At 37.8% G+C, this 12,749-nt stretch overlaps 1 protein-coding gene across 2 annotated transcripts in view; it reads right to left on the bottom strand.

The window, feature by feature from the left end:
• Positions 1–61: 61 nt before the first annotated feature.
• Positions 62–12,749, bottom strand: part of NCKAP5 (NCK associated protein 5) — a 405,798-nt gene continuing 393,110 nt past the window's right edge. For both annotated transcript variants that reach the window (XM_065671334.1, XM_065671333.1), the window contains one exon: positions 62–1,670. In XM_065671334.1, coding sequence (XP_065527406.1) covers positions 1,392–1,670 — 279 coding nt within the window. In that variant the 3' untranslated portion in view covers positions 62–1,391. The remainder of the gene's footprint in view (positions 1,671–12,749) is intronic.

Below are 12,749 nucleotides of genomic sequence, written 5' to 3'. Positions count from 1 at the left end.
ATCTAGTCACACCAACCCCTTCCAAAATCTGCTCTTCAGGCACACATATGCAAGAGAAATTTTATTTATGAAAGACACCCCGATCAAAATTTCTTAAAAGTTGAAAAAGACAACGCAAGTTTATGGCAGAAATGACTTGAAATACAACAAATTGCACAAAATATCAACACTGATCATACAGCTCTTCAAAGATAACAGGCATGTGCTAAAGAAACTGTAGAGTCTAGAAATATCCCAAATATGTCTAGTTTACAGATTGCTGTACAAAAAGCAGTTATAAATACTTCACATCTAGAAAAAATACACAGAACCTTTGAAATAGACTTTCCCTTACATATAAACAACCTTTGTAGAAAAAGCCAAACGCAGCCGATACAGGCCAATCCCCCTGCTCCTAGATATGTTTAAACTAGTATGGGTTAGCATCGACATCTTTCTGAAGTGTGCCACAAACAGGAGTTGGGTTTCATATATTAAAAATAATTTTAACACATACAATGTAATTACGACCAAACAGGGACTAGAAAACATCACACAGTATGGTACATTCGTCATTTGATGGGCGATGAGTACACAGGAGGTGGAAGCAGAGAAACTGTTGCAGTCGGAAGCGAAGGGCGGTTTATGTAGCTCTTTCATACAAGACTCCCGGTGTGTCAGCAGTGAATTAGTCTGACCCTGGTCTTTCAGTTATGTGTATGATTGATGAAGTCAATACCAGCAGCATCAGGCCTTTTAATCTATTCATTTTCTTGTCACGTCAGAAGTCAAAATCCTCTCAAAATAAGACACCTGTTGTAAAATTGTAATAACCGGAATGCACATTTCCCTAGAACACCTGTATGGAATTGCACTAAAAATAAACAATAAAACATATTTTGTAAAAAGGAGTCCAAGAAAGGTCATTACAGACAATTTGGCAGACTCAGGTCTATGGTAATGCAGTGTTTCTACATACAGTTTAAAGACTAGAACAATTATAAATCTTTCTTAAAAAATCTACCAACTTTTCTTGTTAATATTAACATCAGTTTCTTTAAGTTAGTAGTCTGCCATTACAGGAGCATAGCACCGATTTAATATTTATTGCTGTCATTTACCCCTACAAATATATTTTCCCAAAATACTTACAACTGTACAAATATTCACAAAAGTGCAAAATTCAGACTTTATTCTGTGTCACTGCTGTGTTCAGTGTCGAGTCTCGTGCACCACGATGACTGCTGTCTTGCCTTTCTTATTGCTGTGTGGTGGGAAGTCGCAACACCCTGCCGAGAGCGCAGCGATTCGGAGGGAGAATCTTCAACAGCTGACTCTTCTCCCCACCCTCCGCTCCCCACTTGCCTTCAGCTGCGTTACGTGCTGCAGCCACAACCCACAGGGAAGTGTCTCTAGACATCATTTGAGCCTTGGCTGGTGCAAGAGGAGAAGCTATCATATAGAGAATCACTCAAGGATTCTAAATTGTCCACATCGTGCCTTCCCGAGCTATTTAAGGAAGCTTCTTCTTTCTTCCCATTTTCTTCCTTTTGTCCTTCAACCTTGTTCAGACAGTTCTTCTCTTTTTCTAATAAAAGTACATTATTGCTGTTAAATTTATTGAGAGACTCCAGGGAAATTTTAGATAATCCATTCTGGGAATCTTCTGTTTCTTCAGTTTGCTTCAATTTCTGTAATAAGTGAGGGAAATATTAGAAACATATTTCTTATAAAGTTATCCTACTGTACACCATTAATTACCGCCTTTCCCGAGTTCACAGGGTTAAAGGAAAAAGATTGTTAGATGCTTAAATATCTGTTATAATTAAATAGGATGTTAACATCCATTTTAGGAGAAATCATAGCTTTAATGATTCTGCTGAGACAAATAGGACTCCATTTACACAACACTAAAGTGCTATTAATGTCTGAAGTAGCAGATCCTGGGTATGTGGATGTTAAGCGTCTCCAGCATCTTCACAGTAAGTTACATCTTCCGTACAAATACTTTGGGAGGCATGTTTGAATGGGTATTTGTTTAAGTTGAGTTTGGAGTCTGCTAAAAAACCCAAGGTGCATAGACATGTTCAGAGGGGAAAAAAGCATTTTTCATAAATTACAGACACAAATGAAATGTGCTAGAGCGCTACCTCACGTTTTGCATGGAGCAAGCCTATTGATTTCCACGGACCCAAACTCTCTCTAACTGACAAGAAAGAAACAAGACAGGAAATTACACTGAACAGGGCCAATCCCCACAGACCAGAATCAATCAGATACCAGCCAGGCCTACTTGGAGAAGTGTTGTAATTCTGCAGGAACACCGGACGATGCATTAGCACATTATATTAAAAATGCACAGTAGGATTATACAAGAGTAATTTTATCCCTTTGGTAGCTACTGGTATTCTCAATCAGCGATCTGCCCAAGGATTAGTTAGGGAACTGCGCAGGGAGCAGTTCAGTAAAAATGACCTGCTGTTCATACACAGGGTGTTTCAAAGTCTGCCTAACTAACTCCTCTTACAGATAATATTATCACTGAAGTATGAGATAACATTCAACATTTTACATTCAACATTCAACAACCTCTCGGAGAGATAAGAGTCAAGAATTCTGAGATATGCTGTCAGAGTGCAAGCCATTCCTCATTTTTGGTATTACCGTCAGATAGCAAAGACTGAATCAGTAAAGTGCTGTCAATCCAAGACAATATTTTGGTTTAGATAGAAAATGAAATGGTACTTTAAGCACACTGAAAATACAGTGCAGCCAGATGTATGGATGATGTGGATCATTACATGTGCAGTTATAAAGGGTCGTTAGAATTTTTGGAAGAATTCAAATTCCAGGTAAGTCCAATGTTGTGCATGCTGTGCTGCTTATCCTCAGAAATCTTGTAGTAGAGGAAGACAAATCGCTACATAGTTTGATTGCTTGTTTTTATGGCTAGTTAGATAAAAATCGAAATGCCAGTCTGATGACTGTTTATGTTGTGATCTTGTCATATTTCATCACCTAACAATGCCTGGATGAGGTCAGTATTTTTATCAAATGTTTCAAGCACTAAGCAAAGCAACAGGAGATGCTAAAGTCTTAATAAATGAAAATTTTCTGTTTGCTCATTAATTAATCTTCTGTCTTAAAGGTTTTAGGAGATGTTACATTATATTCTGATTTTAGATGACAAAACTCAAGACGGGTGAGGTCTTCAATATCTGTAATGTTTCCTGAAAACACTTGGTAACAAAACAAATTTAGGACCCTTTCATAGAAATTCTCCACAATTTCAGCTTAGAATGTTCCTCCCTTTGCCCTCATTTAAAATACTATGCAGTATTCCTGAAACAGTTGTTTCACTTCTCTGTAGACCAGATGAGAAAATTCTCAGACACGGCATCAATACCATGCGTATTAGCACTTTTCTGCTCTTCAGAGTATTAAACCTGAAATACTTTATTATATGACACACTAAACGATTTTTCTTTGTGTATATTTTCCCCACTTCACAGGGTTTTTTTTAGATAAATTGAATATGGCTACTTAGCACAGACTTGGGTCTGCAAGAAGTCAATACTGGTGTTAGTAAGGTCTAGGATAAAACTTTGATTGATTCAAATGGAGCCAATTTCAAATATTGGGTAGGAGGAGCAGAGACATCTAGAGTATTTCCTGCACAGAGCAGTCCAGATGAAGTATCAAAATATGAGCAGGATCTTTGGCTGGCTGAAGAATGGATTTAAGCCAGTGGACAGACTGGAGTGAATTCAGCAGTATATTCTGCATATATGTAGTATCTGTAATTTATTATACCCTTACAAGTACAACCTAGACTACAATCCTACTCTAATCACACCCTAGTTTCTCATTTAATATAAGGCTAAGTTTATAAAATATATTAGGAAACTGCAGGGAACAGAAGTATTCTCTACAAATTTTAAGGAAAATCATTGAACTGAATCAAATGAAACTGAAGTGAACAGAAACCTGTCAGTGAAGCCCATTGGCAAAAGGTACAGAGAATATTGAACAGTACATCTATGATACATCAAGAATTAAAGAAAAAACTAATTCTAAAAGTTGTTGCAGCAGTATTTATTACTGAAATAGAAAAAATCCAGAAAGAAGTTATGGATATTTCTTTGAAATACAGTTGTCCTTTTTAGATGTCTTCAATGCCCAGTTCCATCCTTTTGTGAAAAATAATACATCTTTAACATATTACTGTAATAGTATGCAAGTATGCAAAAGTAATGCTCATGTGATACGGACAGTAATACTTTATGTTTTTTTCATTTGATGTAGGTGTAATGTATAATTTATAATACAATACAAACTGTATTGTAATACAATACAGTGGTTTAGGCCATTTATTGCTAATTTTATAGTCAGTTATGAATGTGGGGTCATCTGGATGGGAATTCTGGTAGGGAATTAATATTCTAGAACTGTACTCAGATATCAGATGTACAATATGATCTTAGCTCATGATTTTATTAGTAGAGGTGCACTTAAATCTGTTGGAACAAGTCCAGAGGAGGGCCACAAGGATGATCAGGGGACTGGAGCACCTCCCGTATGAAGACAGGCTGAGAAAGTCGGGGCTGCTCAGCCTGGAGAAGAGAAGGCTGCGTGGAGACCTCATAGCAGCCTTCCAGTATCTGAAGGGGGCCTATAGGGATGCTGGGGAGGGACTCTTCATTGGGGGCTGTAGGGATAGGACAGGGTGTAACGGGTTAAAACTTAAGCAGGGGAAGTTTAGATTGGATATAAGAAAGAAATTCTTTACTGTGAGGGTGGTGAGGCACTGGAATGGGTTGCCCAGGGAAGTTGTGAGTGCTCCATCCCTGGCAGTGTTCAAGGCTGGGTTGGACAGAGCCTTGGGTGACATGGTTTAGTGTGAGGTGTCCCTGCCCATGGCAGGGGGGATTGGAACTATATGATCTTAAGGTCCTTTCCAAATCTAACTATTCTACGATATCATGTATGGAATAAAAATATATTTGTGGTTAGAAAGTTAAAATGTGATACTCTAGATCTTGACACACAGAACACTCATTCACAGACTGAGCTCCATGAGCGAAAGTAAAGAAAACTTCGAGCAGGGAAATTAATGTAAGAATCTACATAATCAACAAATAATTTGCTTCCACCTTCCTAGAACTGAAAGGTCACTGATAATTTCTTTAAACTTCATGTGTCAGGATAAATGTTATCCGAATTCTTTAAGACTTTTTTCTCTGTTTACTCTAGATACAATTCAGAAAAAATTACTAAAGACTATTTATTTCAATTTATCCTTAAGTGTCTTATTTTTCATGGCAGTCACAACAGCTGTTAGATGAATCAAAAGACAAAACCAAAGAAACTATTATTAGAATTTGTTTGATAAATTGTGTCTGTGGTTAAGTAATGCCTTTCGTTTTGTTGATGTACATTTGTTACTGACTTCAGCAGAGTCACAGATCTAACGAAGAACAAGGGTTTATCCCAAAGATGTTAGTATTGTGCCTTTTAAAGTAATTAGTTCATTAATGCATTTGAGAGCCACACTAATGTGAGTCAGTAGCTGTTATTGCAGATAGGAACATTTGGCAGCAGATCAGATGGGTTTTATATGCTTGAGAACTGGGTGAGATTTGGTAATAGTGTAGAGTGCACCTAACCTCCAAGTCGTGGGTTCCAGTCTAATCTTTCCTGTATTAGTAGTGACTTTCTGCATAATAAACAGGTGGGTTTATCACCGCAGGGAAAAATAAAAAATAAAGGACTTGGTGATGTTGTTCAGCATTGGTGGAAGAGCCAAGATGGAAACAACAGTATGTGCTTGCTCTCAGACAGGATTCGTCTTAGAAGTATACTCATAGCCATTTCAGGTGTTGACTTTGCTGCTGATTATTCTGCTTCTGCTCTATGAATAAAGAAGATGTTTGCTGTGTTCGGTGTGGTCAATATTAAGGGAAATGCTACAAACATGTCACAGGTTTTGGTCTAAAGGAGGAAAAAAGGCATAGTGCAAAAAAGGACTGTGATTTTCACAGTGCCTCTGTAAAAGCATTGGCTCATCATTGTAAAGCAGATCCATGAATAACTTGTTTTACTTATACTAACTATATATTTGTATAGAAAATAAGTACTGTTATAGCCTTAGGGTATAGGAAGCATTTGTTGTTCTACTTTGTTGTAAGTGGAGAGCTTCTCACCACTGGAGTTTCTTATCTAGTCAGTATGGGGTGCTTTATACCACCTGAGAGAGGGGACTATTCGTCAGAAGAGAAACTCTATCTGACAGAATATAGACATTCATCACAAGTCACATCACTTTGAAATAAATCCATGAGTCATGAATCAGAATAATGTTTCGTTGTTGGCAACATCCTAAAGGGAATAACTAAAACCCATTAGTGATATAATAAAATCTGGCATGTCACTTCAAGCACAGCAAATTATGAAAACAAAACTAGCCTGCAGTTACACTGATACATTATAAATAGGTGTTATTTCGACATTAATACATCAAATTAGACTTTTAAAAAAACTTTAAAAATGAGAGGTTACATGCGGGTAGAATGCATTTTCAGCGCTGTGTGATCAAAGACCAGTGACAACTGTAGCTGTTGTGAATGGCAGAAGGGCTCTGCAGGTCTAATAGGAAGGAGCAGGGAAGGATGGGCTGGTTCACGGTACAGAGGACCACACAGCTGACATGCGGAAAGGGATGCAACAGCAAGACCAGTTTTTCTGTATGGTAACCCCTGATTGCCTGGAAGTCAGGCTATGCTTATAAGGCATGTCAGAGCCCAGAATTAGCAATGAACCATTCTGCAGGATAAATGTATTTTCCAGCTGTCTAAGTTTAGTTAACCAGCACTTTAAAGGGCTCAGAATCAGTTACACACAAGAATAAAATGAACTTTATTTATGTCTCTCATGCACTAGGCAATTTAGTTTTTAGATTAACACAAAAGCAGGAAGGGCATTGCTTCAAGTGAAGTATAACTGCAAAACACTATTGGATAAACCCAACTAAATTGCTATGAGAATTAAATATAGATCAACAGAATCGATACTTAATTGTATAACTCAAGGTCTTTCACTTCAGATCTGATCTCTAATAGGAGATACAACATATGTGCACTTTTTATTTTTGTAGTTATTATTTAAAACTTTACTGTGAAGGAAAACAATTTTCTAGATTTTTACCTTTTTAAAAACTATTCGGTACTTTGTCTGCATATGTTCAAGGGAAACTTGATCCCACAGTGCCACTGTTTCTTATTTTAAATTCAGAGTTTTTCCAATTTAGATATCCTCTAGTCCTATAATTGCTTTGTATTTATGACACAATGGGTCTAAGTGGGATATGCAGTTGCAGCATTTTATAGGTTGCTCACATATAACTCGTTTAGTAGAACATTTTTAATATGTTCACAGCTTCTTGTAAAATAGGTACAGAGCAGTATTCTGATCAGAGACATACCAGCGTAATCAGAAATAACTTTTCACTGTATTCAGTTGTGTTACACAACCAGTTTGCAAGCAGAAAGGTGTAACATGAAAAGGGTTGGTTTTGAACTACCAAAGGTAGTAGCTTTCTAATAGCTAGTCAGGACGGAATGCAATGGTGGACTCTCAGTGGAAAGTGAGCACTCTCTAGATCTCATTTAACATCAGGTGGACAGGTAACACTCTGCAGTAAAAATAGTTGTAGTCACATCCAGGAAACTACAGAGGTGAAAGCTGTAACTGTGTGACCTTTGCTGTATTACAGCTGAGCTAAAAATGTGATGTTTGAACTTCTTTCTCTTTAAAGCATAACCTTAAATAATCAGAGAAGCGCTGCTCTCCCTTGTCATAAGCTTTCATCTATTTTCTGGACTGACAGTAAAATAATTTTTTAAATAATGAGCCCCTTTTCCTTTTTCTATTTGAGCAGAAATCCCATGAATATTTTGCTGTAGCAGACAATCACATTCTCAAAGATGCACCACTAGTTTTTCAAAATAAACAGTAAGTGCCAGTTTCTTGGGGGAAAAAAATACATTGATATGAATTATTTTTAAGTTCATTAGTCTGTTCACCAGTTTATAGGAAGGCCATATTTACCTAGGTACATGTCATCCACTTCTTGCATTATGGGTAATACAGTAATGACAACAGAACCAACGCTTGCCTACTGCATTTAAGAGTATAACAATCTACAGATATATTTTAGTATTGCAAGGACAGCATTTCTGAGGATCCTGAATTGTAAGTAAATTACCTTAGAGGAAATAAAGCTGATTAGCATGAACCATGTATGCTTCATAGCTGCAGATCTGGACAAAACAACCATTGCTTAATGAATAGGTGACTGAGCAACTGAAACTTATATTGTCTATTCCTTGAATTCTTATGTGGTTTAAGAGATAAAAGATAGTATAGTGAATTAAGCCTTATGCTCTCAGAAGCAAAATTTTAATAAAATGATGAAATGACTCGGTACATTCAGGATTCTAATGCCAAAAATATCATCCTCATTATTTACAAAGTATATGATTATTTTGTTGATATGACTAGACTGTTTGACCCGAGTAGATATATACCAATCCTTTTAGAAGTTTTCCTTATTAAATAAACTAGCATTTTCAGGCCCTAGTTTCAAGGTTTGGCAAATGTAGCTTTTTACCTTCAGCTCAGTTACGAACTGAATGCCACAAATGTGGTTGTTTTCTCCTAGGGCCTCAGAATGGCCATCGGCTGCATTAACTGTGCATGGACAAAGTTTATTTAAAATGGAGTAAGAAAATACAATTCTAAGTGGCAACATCTTGGAAAATGGTCACAATGCTCAATCAAGTGTGTTGAGGGGATTTATTGAAAAGAAAAGAAAAGAAAAGAAAAGAAGTTAAACACCAGTACTTTCCCCAGAAGGTAAAGCAGCACCTCGCATTGGCAGAATCACCAGTTTTGCTTCTCACAGGGGGAATCTACTCACTACAAGCCACATTTACTGCAATCAGAGGCTCACCAGAAGGCATTAAGGAAGAAGTGTCCATGGTGAGAAAGGAAGTTGATACTCAGTTTTTAGAACCTGACAGACCGAAATGAACAAGACATGCATAGGATACACTTTTCAGAGATCCTTTTAACTTCACTTGTAGAGGGAGTTAAATAACAAAGTTGTTTCTAGTGACTGGAGAAAAATCACAGTGAAAAAAAAACCCTTATACTGAAAGAGAAGACTGCTGACAAAATTACTGAACTTGACTTAACCATCTGAAGTTCAGTACTATTCCTTGACAGAATTATGTTGAAGGCTACGATGCCAGCGGTAAGCTACTGAATGGTACTGGAACTGTGCAGTCCTAAGTAATTTCACCATTTCGGTCTTCCTCAGACTGTATTTCACCATGCAGCATTTAAATATACAGAGGTTTGTCCTGCTGAATGAAAGTAGTTGTCCTTACCTTGATGGAAGTATGACTGGTAATTTCAATGAAGAAGAGGCTTTATAAAAAAGGGGCTACAATTTTATCCTAGATTAGAGGTTTAGAGGACTTTTTTTTTTTTTTTTTAATTGGTATACTTAGAATTGCATCAAGAAGGGGAAAAAATAAAGATTTTTTATATCTAAAAAAAATACAGTCCTTAAAGAGGTATATTTTATCCTACATTTTGACTGAAGCAAAAATTCCTCTCAAACTCAGTAAATGCAGGATCATACTCACACAACATACAATCTCACTGACATTTGCAGTAATCGGGGTCATTTTCTGTATGGCTGAACTATTCCCAGACTACTGTTCCTAAGTATCAGCTATGTTCTTACCCCTCTTCATCTTCCACCTTTGGCTTTTTTTATTTTGGTAATTACAAAGACACTTATCCTCTCACTCTCTAGTGATGTCTCAGTTCCTGGCCTGTAATGTCTGTATGTCAGTCACCCAGCATACTGATGGAAAATGGAATTGCACTTCAAGAGTGTACTGCAAATGGTAATTTGTAGTGGGTAATGATTTTCCACACTAGTAATCCTCTCTTTGGAGTACCAGACTAGAATCACTTCAGGTTAACCTGTGACTATCCAAGGTACATCAGCTGACCTAAGGGCAAAAAGACAGAAGGAGATGATATACAAGGAGCAACGTTATGTAGCTGCACCAAGAGCAAATCAGCAGTATGAAAAAACCATGTAGAAATAACTCCCTGACCTATGAAAACTGGCTTGTTGTATGCACTAAGAGGGCTGCGCTGTCTGCAGCCCTCTTGGTGCATGCGACACAAAGGCTGTCTGCAGGGGCATTTGAAGAGTATGAATCTTTGCTGGAAGACTTGCAGAGGAAGAAAGGGAATGTGCCTTCTTACAAGTTTTAAAGATGATTCATGGAGGTAATTTAAACATCAGAGTAAGCTCCACAGCAAACGGTGTTCTCATTTTTAGCCTCTGAGGAGGAAAGTTGGGAAGAGACAAAGAATCTTTCCAGACCCATCAGTCCACCTCTGTGTGACTGCACATTTAGCTGCTATGGAGGGAGCCTCCATGTTTTGCATACACAGTGCACACACATCAGAATGATACCTCTTCCAAGCTCTCACCAAGCAGAAACACAGAGGTGATAATTTTCACATTTGGAAGCAAGTTCTTTATTCTTAAAAAAAATCTGAATAAGCAATCTTAAACCCCACTCCAAGAAGAGTTTATTTTAGGAGCCTGAAGTAATTTTCCTTTCCACTCTGGATATGGATGTGGGGATGTGGATGGACAATCACGTCACATATTGCACTGGTAAGGGCTCCTGGAAGCAGTAGAGGAGGAGGCTGTAGCCCAAGCTTCCTTCCCAGTAAACCTGTTGCAGCCTGAACTATGTGCATACTGTTTTCTGACATTTCTGTGCAATGAGACTATGACAGCTCCTTTGTAATCAGAGAAGACTGGGACAGGATAGATGCAAATAATGACGCTGGTTACGTGACTGCACTTGCCACCTCTTCAGCTGACATTATGATCTGCACAGTTCTCAGTTCTGATTCACACAAAGCATGCATTGCAGAATGGAATCCTCTGTGTAAGTTCATCTGCATCAAATCCTATGTAACAGTACAGTTATTTACATGTACTTTCTAAATTTATGCAAACAATTTATCTCTGCAGTAGGGGAGAATATTTTGAGGGACAGAAGCACAACATGCACAAGAATCTGAGCGGGAATTTCAGATAATTTCAGGCTGCAGAACCAAATTAAAGCAGAAGGATAAATCCTCTCGCAATTTTTAGTTCATTTCAGTACACCAAGTTGTATCAATAAACAGCCTATAGTATAAGTCAGCTTGACAATAAACGCTATGAAGGATGTTCCATTTTATGTCCTTTGAATTCGATTAGTGATTAGTCTTGGTGGTTAAGCCACATGGGAACAGTAATCGAGGTTTCTCTACTGCGGTTCTGTAACAACTGGGAAACACTGTTGGCTCATGTCCTATACCATGATGGGACAGTAACCTAAAATCTAATTAATCTATGAATGAATTATGGTTCTAGAAACGTACTATATTATAATCAATTTTAAGTGAAATCCTAACAGAAGATAAGATGAAGAAAAAGCTGTAAAATTACCAGAGGTTGATAAATTCTGTTTACTATGACTGATGATTTTTATGGAGGATAATTTTACAATCCATCAAATTTTTGTCAGTTCAAGAATCATGCTGCCAAACGTATGCAGTAAATTAATTTTTAAATTTACATACTTATTAAAAATCTTATTGAAAACAGCAGGAAGCAAGCCTTGCTTGAATAATAAAATAACTTGTTATTCTACTGGAAAGAAAACAAACAAACAAAACCCAACCAACTTTCTATTAAGATGATTTTACAGTAAGGCAGTAATTATAAACAGCTACATGAATTAGTTAACCAAACAATGTATTAAATAGCCAACCCCAAATAAATGAAGAATATAAGAAAAAACAAACCCTTGGAAGATAATAAATTAAAAAATGTGATTTAAAAGCTGAGAAATTCATGGCTGACTTCTGGATGTTCTTGAGGACATATTAACTCAGGCCCACTGGCATGAGCTTCTGGATTCCCTGTGGAAGCATGGGGAGCTGCAGGTGTTTCCTATGTGGCTTCCCCACTCAGGGTGCTGAAGAGGAAAGGAGTGTTAGCAATCCTCTTGTGCACATGGCCACAAGAATGAGCCCAGTGTGATGTGCTGCTGGCTTGGAAGATCATTCTGTGACACAAGTCTGTTTATTCTCACAGAAGTCCACTGCAAGAAGGTGTTACAGCTGCACCCTAGGTACTCTTGCTAAAAGCTGAACATGAACCATAGAAACATCTGCTGAACAAGCGAATAGACAGAAACAAGAAAGGAGAAAAGACTGTATCAGCACCAGTGTGGCAGCAGCGCCAGGGCAGTGACCGTCCCCCTGTGCTACAAAGATTTTTCTGCTTCACCTTTGACATGTTACTCCTGTACTGTCCATATTTCTGGTATCAATAAAGCAGTGGAGCCAGGCCTCATGTCCTCTTTGATTCCATCCCTGGTCTCACCTTCCCAGTTGCTGCAGTTTTCTTTGTCCACTACCACTGCTGGGACCAGCCATTCACACTCTTAAAATATGTACTTTATGTATATAAAATAAGTAACCCATCCTGCCTGCATCCATCAGCAACAAGACTTGCATAATAGTAACAAGTCTGCTTCCTCCCTCAGCCCTCTCACTTGTCTCATGAGAGACCAGGGCCAAGGAACAGGACCTTTTATTTGATTTATGGATTATGG

The sequence above is a fragment of the Lathamus discolor genome, chromosome 3 (assembly GCF_037157495.1).
Source record: "Lathamus discolor isolate bLatDis1 chromosome 3, bLatDis1.hap1, whole genome shotgun sequence".
NCBI lineage: Eukaryota > Metazoa > Chordata > Aves > Psittaciformes > Psittacidae > Lathamus > Lathamus discolor.
Note: the sequence above shows the minus strand (reverse complement) of the source record. Positions and strands in the feature narration are given on the sequence as shown.